Genomic DNA, 19,097 nt, shown 5'->3' on the forward strand with positions numbered 1-19,097 from the left:
GGTGTTGTTATTGCTACTCATAGCCAAGATCCAATTAATGCTGACATGCAAGAATAAGTACCAAGAAATGAGTTGAGCAGAAGTGTGTTGTTGTGAAGACCTGATGTCCGTCCCCTTCGAGGGGGCAATATAGCCACCTCGTAATGAAAAGGGGGGTAGGAGCGATCAGGCCAGGAAAGCAGTCGCGCCCTCAGCAACCGCAGAAACTCATATTCAAGCAAGGTTTGAATTAGGAGTTCAAGCTGATGTTTTCTCAATAAAGGATACCCTCAGCATATGTGACATGCACGTAACATCCCCTCCTCTTATCTCGATGTAGCCAGCCAGCAGCTCTCAGTCGGATAATTGATTATTTGTCTGGTCTCCATCAGACACCCAACCGTTGATAATAGGAAGGCCATCTCCAGCAAGCCTGGCGCGAGAATACTTCGCATCGTGACATTCGGAAGGTATCTCTGGCGTAGGTAGTCCAGCCATCTTCTTCGTGCCCGAACATTAATAACAGTCATCTCTCCCACCCCAAGCTCATCACACAATCTCCCTTCGTAGCGGCTCCACACTCTCCACACTCTTCTTGATGCTCTCCTTGAGAGCCTCGCACTGCTCGGGGTCCAGCTTCAGAAAACGGATCAGGTCATCGCCCGCCTCCCGCCCAAACAGCGTCCCCTCCGCAATACTCCCCTCCATCCCCTTCTTAACCCGCACCTCCCACACCCCATCCCAATTCCACTCCCCCGGTCTCTTCCCTCCCACCGGCGCCGATGTCCCTCCTGCCAACCTGCGATACCCTTCTGGCACGTCCGCACTCCCCTCCGCCTCTTCCTCACCCTCATCCCCTTCCATCTCATCATCAACAGGCAGCACCACCCCCTTCCCCGCCCTATAGCTCCTCCACGCATGCCACGCCCCCGGATTCCCGGCCGCGCTCAACGGCACCCGGTCCAGGACTGCCTCCTCATCAAACGCACTCCTCACATACCGCAACACATCATAGATGCACACCTCCCCACGCGTCCCCTCTCCCTTCCCGAACCACCCCGGGAACCCCGCCGCCCGCAGCGAGAACCCCCCGGGCGGCAAAGGCTCGCCCTCTTGCGCCGCCGCCGCGCTCTCCCCCGTATACATGTACGTCGTCAGCGGCGAGACCAGCGGGTGGAAGATATCCGTCGCGAAGGTCAGGAGCGGCGGCTGCTCTGGGTACGCCGGCGGGAACGCGATGCGGAAACGTAGGATAGAGGGCGCGTAGGGACCTTTTGGCACATTAGCCATCATATCCCGATTCCCAGTCCAATCCAATCCAATCCAAAACCATCCCTTCCCAATTCAACACATCTGTTCATCCTTCGTCCAAGCTTGTTGTGATAGATGAGAGATCGGACTCACCACGACGCACGAATATCACGCCGGACCATAGCGCGGGATCGCCAGGCGTCAGGCTCACGAACACGCCCTGCGGACATGCGTATTTCAGACTCGAGCTAGATAGGCCCCGAAATGTCAGTCTCTCACCTCCTGTCTAGCAGCGCGCGGGGAAAACGGACAATTCAACGAGGAGATGCTGCTTCCGCACAGCGGAGAGCTGGTTAAGTGGGCGTGGAGACATCACGATGTCGTTCCTGGAAATTGGAATTGTTGGTCGTGGATATAGGATGGATGATAGATTGAGGTTGGAGGAGGGAAGCGGTGAAGGGTTCTGCCAAAGAGGCTCGGAATTGTGCCGATAGGGGAGATTAGAGCTAGAGATTATCGCCTTTGATTGCAGAGTAGCTGTGTCATGGATTGTCGATGTAAGATCGGTTTCTTGATTTCTTAAACTCTCGCAAATAGGGCTTTTACATTCTATCAAGGATACGGATACTATTATTCGTTCTCTTTCCCCCGCCTTGTAATGCCATCCTCAGAAGCACCCATACCCTTCATCCACCACCGCACCTCTCAGATAGCGCTGGAATCCAGCTCAGGCAGCATCCATCCATTACCCGTTCTAAAGACGATGCTCTAATTCTTCTCCGTCAACCGCGCCTCGATCTTCTGCCGCTCAGCAGCCTGGATCGCCTTCAGCTCCTCCTTGCTCGCATCGTACCGCGCATTAACCTGGTTGAAGGGGTTCTCCTCGCTCTTCTCAAACTCTTTGCGGATCTTCTCCTTCTTCTGGTTCTGTCTCAAGCCCTGCCCGCTACCATCCGCTTCCATCTCCCGTAGCCGCCGCTCCTCGAACGCTGCAAACGCCGCCTTGAACCGCCGCTCCGGATGCTTGTCGATCTTCGTCGCTGCGCTGGATGTCAGAGACAACGCATCCAGCGCGTTATCAATACCAGAGGCGTTGAGTGCCGCCGCGGGTTTCGAGGGTTCATCGTCAAGCTGTGAGAGGTCGAGACCCCGTGTTTTCTTGACCGCTTGCTTCGAGTTCTTGGGTGCGGCCCGCGCGTTCTTCTCCTCTTCTGCTAAAAGGGCTTCCTTCTCTGCCTTCTTGCGTGCTTGTTCTGCCTTCTTCGCAGCTTCTGCTTCTCTGCCGCGAAATGTAAGTAGATGTGATGAAGCGGGGTGGCGCGGGGTAGCTCTGGCAGCTCCCGTGGGGAGACGGCGCGGGAACTTACTTCTTGGCGTTGCTCTTTGCTCCCTTGCTCCATTCCTCGTCTTCTGCGGCAGCCTTCTTCGCGTTCTCAGCGGCGGCCTTTTGTGCCGCTACTTCTGCTTTCTTTGCGTTGCCGGCGGCTTTCTTGCTGTTCTCACCTGCGGCTTTCTTGCCTGCCATCTTTTCGGCTTGTTTCAAGTGCCAGGTTCTGATGAGTATGGCTTCGGAAATACTGCAGCTCGGTTCCAGAAGGCTCGTAGATCCTTTGTGGACGACGAGTTAGATGTTGAACGAGTCAGTGGCTCAAAAACACGTCTCTGATCTTTGCCCCGCCATCGAGTCCCCTCGCGAGGTCGGCCCGGGGATTTTCCGATTGATGCCTCAGGCTCTAATTTCTTTTGAAAACCGATGCAAATGATATCATGTTGAGACGAGGCTGAGCCGTGATTCACGTGCGCAGACAGGCAGACCGAGTATACTAGGTAGCGTGATATTTGAATCATGTTTGGGCGTGAGGAGAATTGGCTTTGTGATACATGACCCAAATTGGATTGCGGGAAGGCAACTCCGCTCTTTTACAGATCTCGAAACAAGACAGGACCCCCATTTGAATCCGGAAGCCCGGGTAGAACTGTCCCGGCCTTTTCTGCTCTCGTCTTCATCAATACATAGTTGAGGAACAGTATTTGTCATGGTGTTCTCAATTTTTCCCGGTCCTTTTGGTTGTTGGTTGTCCAAATCGAGGAAGAGAATTTGTCAGGATCACAGCTTGCATCACTTGGCAGAAACTTCAACAGACATCCAAACTTGTGTTGCTATTTCCAAGATCATACGAGGAGTGCGTTCTGGTGTGGGAGCAGGGCAAAGGTGCCTCGGGGTACACTACCTGACAGACGCTGCGTAGATATTGTAAAGAGGTGAGCTGAAGGTCATATGATACCTTTTGCCCAGGAAGGCTTCATTCCATATCCATCGATCCCTAGTAAGAAGCAAGAGAGAAAGCTCACCTCTCGGTTGTCGAAGCAACCCTCACGGACGGAAACACAAATGGTGAGAGGACACGTCCTACTTGTGATACCAGACATCTGGTCTTGAAGGTGTAAAAAGTGTTGCCGGGGTGTCACCGGCTGCTGAGCCAAACTTCCCCGGTGACGGATGGGATTCTTAAAATCCACTGTCACTGCAAGGTGCCGCCGAGACAGCACGTTGGATGGGCCCTTGGTGTCACTCGAGACGCATCTCCTCCCGATATCAAAGCTTGACGTCCGGATAGGGGTCCCCGGGGCGCAGAATGAGAAACGGTTGACGATGCCGCAGCGTTTGTCTCGCAAGGCTGGCAGCCTTCCCGTCGGTATAACCGGGGGGCTGCGAAGATCCTGTGACCTACCTATGTGGATGCCCAATGTCGTACAGGAAGAGAACCCTGGAGGCTGGAGGAGGGAGCTCAGCCAGCCAATGCCGGCAACTGCGCGCGCGTTTGCGTGAGTGTAACGCGAAGGGCTGAAAGGGCGGCGTGAGGCGTTCATCCATCGCATGTGCGTCCTCGGTGGGAGGATTAATCAAGATCAGCCTCCGGGGTCGAGATCGGATAGACCCGGCGAGGTATGCTGCAGATGCACACTGCAAGCCATTAATGAGAGTGCATGAACAGTTGCGGCTGCCATGTAACCATGTGTAAATCCAAGTATGGAAGTTCGATGCTTGACGGAGATAGGGGAGTTCCTGAAGCACTCAGCTTCCCAGTTCAAGCAGCTGCCAGCATCGAGAGGAGATCAACCCTGAGAATTGAATTGGAGGCTACACGGAGTGGCTAAACCCGCTCGCGGACCGGTAGCCACAAGAAGCGGTGTGCAACAGGTCATGAGGGCGTAGACGGAAGGGTGCTTCGGTGGTTGAAACTCATAGCAAAGTGGATTGTTCTACGGAGTAAGATGTCGCTGCACATACCGCGCCTCGCACCCGGCCTCTGGATCTGGGTGGAGCATGACGATGATGTCGAACCCCAGGAAATGGGAGCTTTTTTTTTCAACCCTGACTATTCCCTGAGACACAAAATCATCCTCGCGGGGATTCGCACTGCAAAGGCACGAGCACGGCTACACGAGCGCGACGGTAGTGAGCGCGCGGGCTGCGCAGCGGCGCGACTCAGGTCGGCTGGGGAAATGTGGAATGTGGAATGTGGACCAGCCGGGAGCGCGACCCGCCAAGCGCAAGACCCAGCCCAGCCGGGCGGGTGTTTTTAGCGGGATTTTCGATTCATGGAACTAGCTACTGCGTGATTGGAAAGGGGTCGGTTGAGGCTGGTGATTGGGCGTCGGATGCTGGCGAACGAACATCCCACTCTCGCAAAGTAATGGCGGTGAGGTGCATGAGCCATGAGCCATGAGCCATGACGGTACGCGCGTGGAAGAAGAAGAGTGTCGGCCTCGGCAGTACTCCGTAAGAAAGTCAGTCGTTGCTCGTTGGTCGCGGTAGAGACACGAAGCAGTGATAGCGGAGAGGTATTGACAACCATCATGGTCTTGCCTCACAGCTCTCGGAGCTGCAACTAGAAGGTTGTTGAGACGCCCTCCACAGCAGCAATGCGTGACTTGACTCTCTCTCGACCCGTGACCCTTGATGCTCGAATCATTTGACGGCATCGTTTCCAAGTTCACCCCCCTTAAACCACGTGGCGTTATGTAATGTCTGTCCTGAGTAAGGTAAGGTACTAAGGCCCCGTCCGTACCCCATAAAGGGATAAGGGATAAGGGGAGGGACTGCCTTACTGCGTACTTGAAATTGTGGCTAATTCATCCCCTCCTTAGTCATCCCCATCCGCATTGCCCCTCCGGCTGAAGCTCGCGGCTCCCAGGCCGAAGCCAGGGAAGCCAGTCAGCTACTGAGCCAGCTCAGCCAAGCCTCACGCCACTCGAGCCAGCCAAAATGGCTTCCCCGGCGGCACGTGGAACACGTTCCGCGAGATTTCACTCCCAGGAATACGGAATACCGTGATTGGAAATCTGGAAAGGGGCCGATAGTGACGATGACGATAGGCCGATACGGTGGATACGGGACGGGACACACAGTAGCAGTAGTCGTTCCAAGGAACCCCCCTCCCGCGCCCAATCAACGCTTCCCCTGCACGAGGCAAAACACCCCCCCTTTTTTCTTCTCGCCTTCTCTCCCCCGTCTAGAAGGGCTCCGTTTTGTTCTCTGGAGTTTCCGAGGCATGTATTGTCTCAATAGTCCCGATTCCGCGGACACCTCTGCCATGGTCGAGGTTCCTGCGGCCAAACTCTAATTAAATCACGGCTGGAAGTCGTCGAGTCCAGAGCGTTGCGTAGATATGTCGTGTCACCGAACCGATTCCAGGGGCGCCGCTGCTCTTGCGGAGGATTGACCTGGGGAGGATCCCGTCAAGCTGACTGATTTGACTGACGTATTGAGAAGGTCCCTTTTGTCTTTGTCTTTCTTGTTCTTCGTAGGCTGCGGCACTTCACGAGATCCAGCACGCCGCGAGATCACTTACCCGGCCTCCTGTAGCATCTACCCAGATCTTACCTCGCTCTCGCTCCCCTCTCCCTCTCCCTCTCGTCCTCCTTCTCCCCTCCTCCCGCGCTCCCCGGTAGACGCGCTGCTCATGCATGGGCCGTATAGCTCGTGGTCCTATTGAAACGATGAATGATTAGCAGCATAGCAAGCAACTCCTGCAAAGGGTCATAATTACGGATCATAATAACACCAACCGTCCTGTAATCAATCCAGCGTACTTCGTACCACCAGCATCCAAGCAAGCACCACCGCCAGCCGGGCAGCCAATCTGGGAAGCGTTGCCCCCTGGACCCCGAGTTCGAACGGGTCCGGAGGATTTCCCGGCGCAGCAGCGAGGCGGCGGTGGATTGGACGATTTGACCCCTTAGTCCTGAGGCGCGCGCAAGGGCAAGGGCAAGGGCAGGGGGGCCACACAGTGCACAGGTCACTTGACTCGCGACCGCCCCAGCGCGCCGGCGCATTCCCAGCAGCAGCTCCATTGTTTTGTTTCTCTCGCTGGCGCCGTCGCAGACTCGCAGCTGGGGCCCGATCCCAGCGAATCATGACCCGATCGACGGGGCGCGCCCACGACCGGCCCAGCGCTACCTCTTCCACGTCTCTGGTCCCGGGAATCCAGCCGCGGACGGTGTGTCGCAGGGGGCTGTGGGTCGCTGTCGCGCTGCCTTTGACTGTCCTGGCGGCCCTGGGTGATCGGATCAGGGAGGACGGGGGACGGCGGGACGGTGGGCGTGTGGCTCGAAGAAGAGGCTGTTGATGGGTGATTTTCCGATGGACTGAAGAACATCATCATCATCATCATCACCACCGTGTCACCAGGGTGTTCGGGACAGGGCATCATATACAACGTTGTAGGAACTGGGGGAGGTTTGATGCATGGGGGAGGAAGAACCAATAGGGGAGAGCGAGATTCAAGGGAATTTCTCTTCCCCGGGACACAACAGCCACAGCCACAGCCCCGTCTCGCTTGGCGCCTGATTCGCAAGGCCGCCACACCCTCGCAAACGCTGAGGCCCGACGGGCCGACAAGGCGAAGTTGGGCGTTTGCGCTAGGGCCGGTGGAGAGATCTGAAATTGTGATTTCTGATTTCTGATTAGATGGCGATTTGAGGGGGGGGATTACCGGTGTATTATGGCCAGGGGGGGGATTATCACGGATCCATAAGGGGGGAATTACCGCGGTGGGCGGTAACCGAGGTGTGTTACGGACGGGGAGGTAATTAGCGCTAAAATACCAGAATTCTCCCTCCCGATTGGCTCACGCTCCACGTTCAGCCCCTATCCGGAGCCCGTTACAGACCTGAGGGATTCATTCCATCCATCATCATCCATCCGTCTCACCGTCGCCTCACTCTCCCCTATGAGCCTTGAGCCTTGAGCCTTGAGCCTCTCCCCACCGCGATGCCAGGGACGATGACGGCGGACAGCTGGGCATGACCGCATCGCACCCCTTTGCACACCGACTGCAGTGCCAGCGAGGTCTGACGCTGTGTGGGTGTGCGCGCGTGCTCCATATTTGGAATTTGGGATGAGATGCCCTTCGTTACGTTACCTTACCCATCGGCCAGGGCGTCCAAAGCAGCTGTACCCATCATTTTACCTTACGCAAGGTACAGCGGTCAAGTTCCCTTAGCTACAGCGCTGTACAGCAGTAAATACTGACGTGCGAAACAGGTGGAGCCCCCCCCATAAGGTAGGTAATCTCCAAGCCCCATATGATGATCTAAAATCCAGGCCCGAAAATCCGAAAATCTAAAATACAGCGATCGTCAGCTTTCCACGACGACGGGACGGTGTTGGGGAGAGGCCAAAGCTGCCATGCTGCCCCCCTGCTCACGCGTGTGGCGGTCCCCCGTCCGTTCCCCCCCTCGTCCCCCCTGCTGGTGCCCTGGTGCGCGCCAACACCGGGTCGTGGAAACAAGTGCCGGGGCGAGATTTGAGGACGGACGGGTTGGGGCGTTTCGTGGAGAGGGGTGACACTGGGTGAGTGAGACGAGTAGTTGAGGTTGTGATGGGGAGCTGGTGGGTGTGGTTGGGTAGAGCGAGAGGAGGGGGGAATTGATTGTAGGGCATATTGGTTATTGTACAACGTTAATGTCAAAGGCGACCGAGTACCTAATAATGACAGTAATAACAAATGCAAAGAGGAAGTATAAAGATGAAAAGGGGAAAAGGGAGAAAAAAAAAAAACTTTAATCATAGCATGGCTCTTCCAAGTTCCAACGCAGCTGAACTGCTCAGGGCGGAGGGCGTCCGGGTGTGGGCCATACCCCGATAGGACTAGGGCGACGATTGCCCGATATTGCCATCTGCCATATTAGCATCTCTCACTTTAGCAGATTCCAAAATGCGCTCATCAATCATCGGTGGCTCTGGCTCCTGCAGACGACGCGCCGACGACAGGACAGGCTCCAGGGCTCCAGCGATTGTCGTCATATCCTGGCCAAAACCCCGTCGTCCGGGACCCGGATCCCGCCCGGCGGAAGAGCCCGCTAGACCGCTTTGGGCCGTTTTAAGGCTTAAGCCGCGAGCCATGCGCCATCGGGCTTAGCGCCAAGGGGGGGGAGAGGATCGGGCTGCTGCTCTAAGCGTCCAGAACAAGACGAGACGAGAGAGAGAGATGGGAATCCGATGCGCCATGCGAGGCGAGGCGATGCGATGCGAATGAGATGTGATGTGATGCGAGGGCCCTGCGATATGATGGATATGACGGATGACGGATGTGATGGAGATCTCTATCTGCTCGGGAGAGACGAGAGAGAGAAAAAGACTCGTCGCGCGGTGAGAGGAGGCCCTGTTGCATGCGGATGCCAGCATCAATCAATTCAATTCTCCGCACGGAACATGGGGGGCGACAGGAGACACACACACCGCCCCCCCTTGCCCACGACCGATGCTCAGAAGGACTAACTGCCAACTGGTGCCAGAGAATGATGTGCAGGTGCCGCGCCTGGTAATTGGGATATCCACCGTCACATAACACTAAAAAAAATAATAATCATCATAATACTAAGAAAATATACTAAACAGAATTATAATCACAACGGTAATAATTTCACGCGCGCGCACCGGACTCCATAAGGTACATGGCTCTCTCTCCACTACCACTACCGGTCTAGGGACATCTGCTGGCGGCGGCGGTCAAGTAAGGTACATACTGGATACTTACATATATACACGCTGTGCGTCTGCTCTCGAACTCTGACACTTTTTATCCTTTTGCTCTTTGCTCTTTGCTCGTTGCCCTTGACCCTTACTTACCTTACCTTACTTAACCCTGGACCCTGGACCCAAAACTTTACCTTTTACCCTCTGCATCCCATCCCATCCCTTTACGGAGTACATGAATCTTGCTCCTCTCCCCCTGGATCCTTGAATCTTCTTTCTGCCCTTCTGACCAGAGCCTTGTCTGTCTGGCCTTGCCTTGTCTCCCGGGACCTCCTCACCCGCCTTGCCTTATATTATATTATCCCCCGTCCTTCCTCCCTTCCTTCATATACGGGCCGCACGTCCTCTACCTCTGTCCGCTTCACCCTTTATACCTCACCTTGGTCTCCAACCTTCAACCTTCAACCTTCAATCTTCAATCTTCGGCCCCTCCAATCAACAACCAACTACTGCTTCAACAACTACTCCAACAACTACTCCAACAACATCCTCCCCCGCTTACATACCACACATCCTACGTCCTACACCCTACTACGACTCTACCACTCTACGAGACGAGCCCCATTGACCCGCCCTCCTACGCCCTCCACATTCCATAACCTCATATAACCAGCTTCACATGGTCCCCAGCTCGACCCCTCCTCAAGATCCTGCTAGAGCCGAACCATCTCCCCAGCTGGTGACATCCAACTCCTTCCACTGCTCCCTCCTACAACCCCCCTTTTCCTCTTGTTCGCCCCCGACTCAGAGACTGCCATGTCTGGCGCACAGAAGATGGGCGCGCGGAACCGCACCCCGCCCTTTCCCAAACGCCAGATGATCATCTTGGGTAGGTTTCCTCCCCCGCAATATGCTTCTCTGTTATGTGAGCCACTGGTTGGAGACGGGGCTAACTTCTCCCCTAGCGTTGTGTCGGATCTGCGAGCCCATCGCCTTCATGTCCATCTTCCCCTACGTCTACTTCATGATCGAGGACTTCTTCCGGAACGACGACGGCAAGGAGGGCAAGCAGGGCGCCGCTGAGATCGCCGTCTACGCAGGCATGGTCACATCTGCCTTCGCCTTCGCCGAATTCTCGTCGGGTGTGCCCTGGGGCCGCCTGAGTGACAAGATTGGCAGGAAGCCTGTCCTCCTCACCGGCCTGGCCGGCACCGCGCTGAGCATGCTGATTTTCGGCTTCGCGCCGAGCCTACCTGTCGCCCTGCTGGCGCGCGCGCTGGGTGGGCTCCTCAATGGGTACGTAGGGCCGCTTCTGCTCCCGGGCTCCGGGTGATGTGCGAGAGAGCATCTTTCTGACAGGTTTCCATGTGCAGAAATATCGGTGTCCTGCAGACCACCGTCGCAGAGATAGTCACGGTCAAGGAGCATCAACGTAAGCCACCTGTCCGAATCTCAGTCGTGGGGAGAATCTTGCTGACCCGCCAACCAGCGCGCGCATACACCGTCATGCCCTTTGTGTGGTGCCTTGGGTGAGTTGTCGCGATTCGACGGCCTCTCGGGTCCATGGTACTGATCGTTCGCAGGTCGATTCTCGGGCCCGCACTTGGCGGAGCGCTCGCGAAACCGCACGACAATTGGCCTGCCCTCTTCCCCGAAGGCTCGATCTGGGCCACTCACCCATACCTCCTCCCGAACCTTGTATGCACAGTCATCGTGACCGGCGGTGTGATCATCGGAATCCTGTTCCTCGAGGAGACGCACGCGGAGAAGAAGTATCGTCGCGATCCGGGTTTGGAGGCGGGGAAGTGGATCATCAGCAAGGTTTGGCGGTGTGCAGAACCCAAATCGTTGCGGTGTGAGAAGGCTGGCGACTTGGACGATATTTTCGCGTTGTTGGGCGACGAGGAGCAGCCGCCCGGATACCGCACAACCGAAGGATCGCCTAACCTGCCATCCTCCCCATTGCCAGAACCACAGGAGCCGCTGGACCTGAACGATGGATATGCCGCGCCGCGACCAAAGCCTGCTGTCACGAAGGCCTTCACCAAGCAGGTGCTTCTGAATATCGTCGGCTATGGTATCCTTGCTTAGTAAGTCACGCACCCTCTGCGTACGGCGTAACGTGACTGACTGGTGATCAGCCACACGATGACCTTTGATTCAATGCTCCCAACGCTACTTAGTACAAAAGAGCCAGAGAATGGTGAGCAGTGGGCGCTGCCTTTCAAGTTCGTCAGCGGATATGGTCTCACCACCCAGGAGATCGGGTTCGTCCTGTCAGTGCAGGGGGTCTACTCCATGATCGCTACCGTCTTCCTCTTCCCAATCGTCGTCCGGAGGCTCTCAGCTCTGGGCCTGTTCCGGCTGATCTCCATCTCCTACCCAGTGCTGTATTTCGCCACGCCATACATGGTTCTGCTGCCCCCGTCCCTGCGGATGGCGGGCGTGTATGCCCTCGTCATCTGGAAGTGCACATTCGCGACGATGGCATATCCAGCGAACGCGATCCTGCTGACGAACTCGGCGCCGTCACTCCTCATGTTGGGGACGATCAATGGCGTCGCAGCATCGACAGCGAGTCTCTCCCGGGCCTTTGGGCCCACGGTGTCTGGCTTCCTCTTCTCAGCCGGCCTGAGATTGGGATACTCCGGACTGGCGTGGTGGTGCAGCGCTCTCGTCGCGATTGCCGGCGCGGTCATCAGTCTCCGGATGACAGACAAAGGAGGACGTATGGACATGGATGAGAAGAGCGAAGAGGACGAAGAGCTCGGCTACGAGGACCACATCCTTGACCACCGCACCTCTGCCATCTCTACCACGACCCTTGATGACGAAGACATAGACCACATCCTCAAATGATGTCGGCATACCCTCGCGGGACACGGAAAAATGAAAAAAACACAAAAAAAAAGAAAACGATCAGATTATGAACGAATTCCTTTTTCCCTTCTTTTCCTCTGGGAGGATACCTGTACTAAACACACACGCTTCTTTGCATCTTGCCTTGCTTTTCTCGTTTGCGTTTCCTTGATAGATAGATAGATATCCACCACGATAGCGCGGTCATTTTTTCACACGGTGGGGCAAAGGCTCGAGGGAAGAGGAGTTCGCAAGATGGGCATGGGAAGGGAAGGAAAGGAAAGGAAAGCAAATGGGAAGGGATTAGGAAAAAAACACGAAACATGAATAGCATAAGAGAATGGAGTTGTCTCTTTTCTCTTTTTTCTAAAAGAGAGAGAGTGGGATTATTGATTCAAAGGCTAGCGCTTAGGCACGGGTGGCGTTTGTGAGAGCATTGGAGTTTTGCTTGCTTTTTTGATTGCTTGAATGAATGGGGGGAGATGTATATATATATTTTATTATTTGACAAGTCAGTGCGCGAAGACATGAAAGAGATGAATAGAGAGTTGAAAGTTAGTTCTTACTTGCATTACTCCTTTCATTGATGAGGATTATCGATCGTGATTGATATTGAAAGGTAAGGTCAGGTACTTGTATCCGCAGAATCTCTTAACCCCCTTAAACCAACTCAAAACTCAAGATCGGATATACCTACCTAGCGCATAGCCGATCAGTAAAAAGCATGCCCTGGATAGATCTTCGAGTATCAAAACTATATATACATACTACCACGAATCCCAAGTTCTCAGCACCGCACGCAGCGGTTGTAATAAATAGGATCTTAAAAAGACTTCCTTTTTAGCTGGAGCCCATATAAATCCATATCCCACAATCCATCCTCCCTAAAAGACTCAAAGAGTTGAAATTCTTTCAACAAATAAAACTCATCTTTGATGGTCTAACGGTCATGATTTCCGCTTGTCATTCACCTGGCAAAGCGCGGGAGATCGGGGTTCGACTCCCCGTCAGAGAGTCTAAGAGAGCTCTCTTGAGTTTCACGACCCTGAGTTTATCACTCGGATATACTGATACTTTTTTTTTCGCGTTTTATAATTTTTGTTCTGGTGGGTCTTTTAAGGGGGTGAGGGGGTAAGCGAGTCCTGATACTAATACCTCAAGATTGAGTGAGGGGTACTCTTTTTCCCTACTATATAACATTAAAAAAGTGTCGAAGATCAAGATAAAGTACCTAGAATTGCTAACGAATAGGTTTATTTTGTTTCAATTTTATTTATTTATCTATGTATGTATACATAGTTCTAGCTACTTTCCTTGTGATCATGAGGTTGTAAGAGGGATGATAATGATGTTGATAAAATACCTAGGGAGTTAAACCCCGCGCAATGATAAGTACCTAGAAATGAGAACACGAACACCACCTTTCGCACCTTAACACTGATCTACTGTACAATTTGATAATGACAGATAGGAAATCCGAGCTTGAACACAGCTTTTTGGCATCTTCCCCTGGAACCCCTATTCATCTCGCACAAAAGGGGAAAAGGAAGAAGAAAACTTTGAATCGGGTATATAAGAAAAAAAAACATAACAGTAAGAGCACAATTCACACAGGTAAGAGGTAAGAATTGTTAAGTTCCTGTACCGAAACTCATACTGTAAGAGCAAAAAGCTCATCGAAGCTCGCTTACTTCTATTTAGGTCCAAAATATACCAGCTACAAAAAAAAAAAAAAAATAAGTATCCGAGCAAAGCTCAGGGTCTTGAACTCAAGAGAGTTCTTAATTAAACTCTCTGACGGGGAGTCGAACCCCGATCTCCCGCGCTTTGCCAGGTGGATGACAAGCGGAAATCATGACCGTTAGACCATCAAAGATGTGGTTATTTGAATGTGGAAGGCACTCGCTTATTCAGAATAGTAAGTTTTTTCCCCTAACCGGGCGTTTTTTGTGAAAAAAAGAGGAACACAGTTAAGGTACCTTAAATACCTAGGTAAGGGTAAAATAACAAAAAGACAAAAAGGAAAGATCCAAGCAGAGCTTAGGGTCGTGAACTCAAGAGAGGACTCTCTGACGGGGAGTCGAACCCCGATCTCCCGCGCGTTGCCGTTTGACAAGCGGAAATCATGACCGTTAGACCATCAAAGATGAGTTGTTGGAGGGATTCGGGCTCTTTGGGATTATGTGTGGGTGATTTTTTCTCATATGACCCTATTACAACCAAATGTGTCTTCGGGTTGAAAGTGCTGCTTCAAGTAGTATCGAAGCGCAGGCCAAGTCTGTAAATAATAATGATAACAGCAGTGATTTATGAGTAACGCGGGCACTGTTATGCTAGGAAGATGCCCATGATCTGTGATTGTATACATGATTCCAAGATGATCCCTATCTCTCTCCTAACACTCCCCTTTCATGCTCGCTGGACAGAGGCCTCCGCCTAGCCCCGTAGCTAGGTGGCATAGAAAAGAGCTTCCTAGAATTCCCCGCTGTGTACAGTGTGTAAGGTAGAACTAGCCCGCGGACTTCTGTCGAACAGGAGAAATGGACTCGATGGAAGAGTGGAGTAGGGGTCTAGAGAGAGGTTGAGAAGGCTCCCTTACCTTGACCGAGGCCCTATAAACGGTATCATGTGATCTGAACATCCACGTGACAGCTTCTTACACAATCTCTCCACGTACTTCGTTGATAGACTTAACTTTGAGTCAGGCTCTCTATCTTCAGCTTCTCAAGAGCAAGGTGGGGTCGCGAAGCAAAGCTGGAGAAGGCGGTGAATGAAGGACACATATGGGTGTGTATCTATCTGTTCTATATATATACCGGTCCAATCAGAGCGTCGCATGCAGCAGTGGGGAGCCGACCATCACTTAAGCGGATGTTGAAGGGCGCGCGCTCGTCAAAATGTCATGCTAAGCGAGCGATTGACGACCGCTCCCCTAGACAAGGATGGATGACTGCGAATCTTCAGCTCTACCGCGTATATCTTATATTTCACCTGGGCCAGGATGGCTTCTTCTAATCACCTCCCATCTCCTCTTGTTTTGCCCTTCCATTGCTCTTCTTCTTCCCGCGCCTTTTCCTTGACTCTGCCACTCCCTGCCCTTCAACCTACCCCCGGAAACCCACTCTCCCCTTACCCCGCAGGTGGGCTGAATGTCCCCCCGTCGTCGAGATGGAGATGGATGAGTTTTTCAACTTCGATGATGCATCCCGACCCATATCCCCCCTAGCAGAAACGGGTCTGCTTTCCCCGGGCCCTTACGATGTCAATCTGGCATTTGCCCAGCCGGAGCATGATGAGGATTCATTTACCTGTCTCCAGCATTTCACGGCTCCAGAGCAGTCCAGCCTCGAGCTCCATAATGCTGTGCACAACACCACCATGATGAGTCCCGACGACTTCACGGACTTCCCCAGGTGGATCGATGGCATGGGTGTCCCGACGCAGCCGTGCGAGTATTGTCACCGCATGAAGACCCATTGCAAGGTCCTCAAGGAGGGCACACGGAAGGGTTCATGCACTAGTTGTGTTGCGCTCGCAAAGTCATGTAGCTTGACTTCTGAACTCAAGACTCCCCTTGAAAGCTTTCCTGTTGCTTTTACCGCCGAGAATCATGGTGATGCGGACTTTGAAAATTGGAACCCGAACATGATAGAGAGGCCGTCGACTCAGAACGCGTCGGAAGACTTGGACCCGTTCTCTCACAGCGGATCGGCTACTGATCTGATGGCTCTCAGATCGTCGAATGAGAGCCTCGTTGAGGCTGCTGAAAGTAGCCCGAAGGTCGGTGCCAGGTTTTCTCGAGAGTCTGTTAGGATCCTCAGGGGCTGGCTATCAACCCACCAGCGTCACCCTTATCCCACCTACGATGAGAAAGAGAGTCTCAGGCAGCAGACTGGTCTGAATATGACCCAAATTACCAACTGGCTGGCAAACGCCCGCCGCAGAGGAACGGTCCGCGCACCCCGATCTACTTCACCTAGCCCACAGCAGTATGCCAATGGGATGGATATTGCTAGGAGAGGAACACCTTCTCCACAGGAGATGAATCCTCTGGAGCGTTGGAAGCATTCTCCGCCTGAACATGAACCCGCTTCCGTCACGGCTATTGCCAAGGCTGTGTCTTCATCGAGCTTCCAATCCAGCCTCGACAGTCATTTGACCAGTTATGGACACACCGATGATGGATCTGCGCGCTCTCTTTGCAATGTTTCTTCTACCGGCAGTATAGGCACATCACAGTCCAGTGTCGGCTCATTCGTCTCCGCATTCTCACACAAATCTCGCGGATCTTTTGGATCCTTTAACTCCTTCAGCAATAGAGGCACGCGTCGTCGCCGCCGACAGGTTCCGAAACTTGTCAGCCCGAGCCCCATGACACAAGCTCCTCGTACCTTCCAGTGCACCTTTTGCACAGAGACTTTCAAAACGAAGCATGATTGGCAGAGGCATGAGAAGTCATTGCATCTGTCTCTGGAACGGTGGATCTGCTCACCGAATGGGCCAACTCAACTATGCAGCGAAACCAACCATATCTCATGTGTGTACTGCGGAGCACCGAATCCACTGGAAGGACATGCAGAACAACACAATCATTCAAGCTGCGCGGAGCGCTCGATTGAAGAACGGACATTTTATAGAAAAGACCATCTCCGCCAGCATCTGAAGCTTGTCCACGATGTCAAGTTTCAAAACTGGTCGATGGATTCGTGGAAGGTAGCTACGCCGGAAATCCGATCTCGGTGCGGTTTCTGTGGCATCGTGATGGATTCTTGGAGAGTTCGAGTAGATCATCTGGCTGAGCATTTCAAAAGCGGGAAGAGTATGGCTGATTGGAAGGGTGACTGGGGTTTCGAGCCGCAGGTTTTGGATGTCGTTGAGAATGGAATGCCTCCTTGTAAGTGCTCCCCTGCTGTGGAGATACGGATACTGACAAAGACAGATCTTATTCATGATGAGCGGAACACCCTGAATCCCTATGAAGCGTCCATAGAGAGTGCGAAGTCAGGGAAGACGTTAGAGGATCTGGTGAAGCTAGGACTCGTGGACTACATCAATGACCGCGTTGTTATTGGTGCCGTGCCTACGGACGAAGATTTACTTGTTGAAGCTCAAAAGATTATTCGAAAGGCTGATGCCACCGACGACTCGCTTTATGACACTGGAATCTCTTGGTTCCGCGACATCATCATGCTCTCTGGAACTGCTTCACAGGGCGATAATCCTGAGCAGCTGCAAAATACTGGCTTCGGCCAGGATACATGGGACAATATGACAGGGATCGACAATTATGAAAGCATTAATGCTCGAAATCCACTAAGTATGAGAGATTTGAGCACCATACACTGTTCGAAGGAGAGAGCGTTAATGGAATACGTCCAATCCCAACAAGCACTCGGTCTAACACCCACCGACTCCGAGCTGCAGATTCAGGCGTGCAAAATCCTTGATGACGGGGAGAACACTACAAGCTTCAAATGCAAAGGCGCTGTCCAATGGTTCAAATTCCTAATAGCATCGTCGCCAAACTGGCTTGCGGCATTTAGACGCCGAGCAGGTCTGCCTCGGAGTTCTGAGATGGGAGTCGACCATATCCGTTCTTCAGATGATAAGACGATCGACTATAGTATACACAATTTGTACAGATTGGAACGAGAATTGGGAGCTTTTGTCCAACTGCAACAGGCAATCGGGAAGAGGCCCACAGATGCCGATCTTCAACGTCAAGCTCGCCTCATTATCTACGGTAATGATGACCCGTGGAATCAGACTGCTGTCGATGATGCCGGTTATCTCCACGTCTTTAAAAAACAGAATGGCCTGGCACCTTCAGATGCGGATGATGTACCCATGCCCTCAGAGGCAGGAGGGTTGGGATCAAGCCTCCTATCCGCCAGCGTGCAGCCATATTCCGCTCCCTCCCCTCGCACTCTGCACTGGGACCTCGAGACTACGGGCATTGGTCTCCCATCCCCCGTCAGTGGAAGTGACCAACCCGGGGCTTCCACTCACGGCCAGCCACTGCATACCCTCCCCCAGAAACAACCTTCTGCTAACACAAAACCTACAAAACCCTTGAGGTATTTCTTGAACGATGTGAATTGTTATGGGAGACTCGTGAGGGAGCTAAGTCGTTTTGTGACTAGTTGCCTAAGTCCCAACAACCCCCTCCAGCATGTATGTCTGCCTCCACCCACCCCTTGCCCTCCCGCCTGTCCTTTCCAAGCCCCCAAACTCGCAAACATGAGATCACTCATCATGACGGCCCCCAGATCCCCTCCGATGCCGAAATCCAAAACCAAGCCCGCTGGGTCATCTACGACGATGATGACCCCTGGAACCAAACTGCCGCCGACAACGCCGAATGGCTGATGCGTTTCAAGCGCGACGTCGGGCTCGCTCCCACCGCCGAGGGCCCTGGCCTCCCTCCCTACACCGCCCCCCGGCCTTGGACTGTCAAAGACGGCGGCACTGGCTTCAGTCCGCCGTACGTGAACCCCAAGAACACGCAAACCCTGCAGTTAGCCGAAATCGTGCCTGTGACGATGGACCGGCGGACCTTCAACGTCCGCAAGGAGACTGCGGGACGGTTCCTCCACGAACTCAACGCCGGGAGATACCAGCCGCCCCCCGCCGTCTTCTGCTCGCGCGAGCTAGAAAACGGCTTGAACGCCTTCGTCACCGCGCGCTTGGCTTCAGGTGGCCGTTTCCCTGACGATGACGAGCTGCGGGCCCGAGCACGCGAGATCCTCGGCGTGGATAAAACGGCGGCGGATGATGTACAGCTACTGGAGAGATTCAAAAGCATGCACGCGGCGCTTCCGGGCCCGATCCCGAATTTCGACCTTCCGAACTTTACCGGGGATGTTGATATGCTGGCGGGTTTCGATCTGGATATTGGGGATGCGGATTTGGGGATGGGGTTATTGCCGCCCGCGTCCGATCCGTCGCTTGCTGCTGCTTGAGTTTTGGTTTCTGTGCCATGTATAGGTTGGCGATACTCGAAGATGTGCGTTGCATACCGGCC

At 53.6% G+C, this 19,097-nt stretch overlaps 6 protein-coding genes across 6 annotated transcripts; 2 read left to right on the forward strand and 4 right to left on the reverse strand.

Annotated features, from left to right (window-relative positions):
• Positions 1–528: 528 nt before the first annotated feature.
• On the reverse strand, positions 529–1,603 carry M430DRAFT_96107 (hypothetical protein; the record flags this gene model as incomplete). Its single annotated transcript, XM_024869924.1, has 3 exons — positions 529–1,250; positions 1,384–1,478; positions 1,542–1,603. 3 exons carry the CDS (start codon positions 1,601–1,603, stop codon positions 529–531), a joined length of 879 nt encoding a protein of 292 aa, XP_024724521.1.
• A 395-nt stretch (positions 1,604–1,998) lies between these two features.
• M430DRAFT_56582 (hypothetical protein) lies at positions 1,999–2,969 on the reverse strand (the record flags this gene model as incomplete). Its single annotated transcript, XM_024868619.1, has 2 exons — positions 2,598–2,969; positions 1,999–2,509 (listed from the first exon to the last, which is right to left on the reverse strand). The coding sequence occupies exons 1-2, from the start codon at positions 2,753–2,755 to the stop codon at positions 1,999–2,001; spliced, it is 669 nt and encodes a 222-aa protein (XP_024724522.1). The 5' UTR covers positions 2,756–2,969.
• A 417-nt stretch (positions 2,970–3,386) lies between these two features.
• Positions 3,387–4,219, reverse strand: M430DRAFT_208300 (hypothetical protein). The gene has a single exon (XM_024864377.1). It carries the CDS (start codon positions 4,108–4,110, stop codon positions 3,505–3,507), a length of 606 nt encoding a protein of 201 aa, XP_024724523.1. The 5' UTR covers positions 4,111–4,219; the 3' UTR covers positions 3,387–3,504.
• A 3,218-nt stretch (positions 4,220–7,437) lies between these two features.
• On the reverse strand, positions 7,438–8,308 carry M430DRAFT_64411 (hypothetical protein; the record flags this gene model as incomplete). Its single annotated transcript, XM_024869106.1, has 1 exon — positions 7,438–8,308. A coding segment is annotated over one exon (479 nt), but the record flags the coding sequence as incomplete, so codon positions are not given.
• A 2,354-nt stretch (positions 8,309–10,662) lies between these two features.
• Positions 10,663–12,131, forward strand: M430DRAFT_208345 (hypothetical protein). The gene is made up of 2 exons (XM_024864378.1): positions 10,663–11,304; positions 11,356–12,131. Exons 1-2 carry the CDS (start codon positions 10,778–10,780, stop codon positions 12,071–12,073), a joined length of 1,245 nt encoding a protein of 414 aa, XP_024724525.1. The 5' UTR covers positions 10,663–10,777; the 3' UTR covers positions 12,074–12,131.
• Positions 12,132–15,241: 3,110 nt separating this feature from the next.
• M430DRAFT_16634 (hypothetical protein) lies at positions 15,242–19,035 on the forward strand (the record flags this gene model as incomplete). The annotated part of the gene is made up of 3 exons (XM_024863500.1): positions 15,242–16,967; positions 17,013–18,166; positions 18,217–19,035. The coding sequence occupies 3 exons, from the start codon at positions 15,242–15,244 to the stop codon at positions 19,033–19,035; spliced, it is 3,699 nt and encodes a 1,232-aa protein (XP_024724526.1).
• Between the last annotated feature and the right edge of the window lie 62 nt (positions 19,036–19,097).

Source organism: Amorphotheca resinae (genome assembly GCF_003019875.1).
Source record: "Amorphotheca resinae ATCC 22711 unplaced genomic scaffold M430scaffold_2, whole genome shotgun sequence".
In the NCBI taxonomy this organism is placed as follows: Eukaryota; Fungi; Ascomycota; class Leotiomycetes; order Helotiales; family Amorphothecaceae; genus Amorphotheca; species Amorphotheca resinae.

Coding starts and splice junctions, on each gene's coding strand:
- M430DRAFT_208300 (XM_024864377.1), bottom strand. CDS start 4,110: ATGCGATGGATGAACGCCTCACGCCGCCCTTTCAGCCCTTCGCGTTAC.
- M430DRAFT_208345 (XM_024864378.1), top strand. CDS start 10,778: ATGGTACTGATCGTTCGCAGGTCGATTCTCGGGCCCGCACTTGGCGGA. Junction 11,305..11,355: donor GGCTATGGTATCCTTGCTTA/GTAAGTCACGCA, acceptor ACTGGTGATCAG/CCACACGATGACCTTTGATT.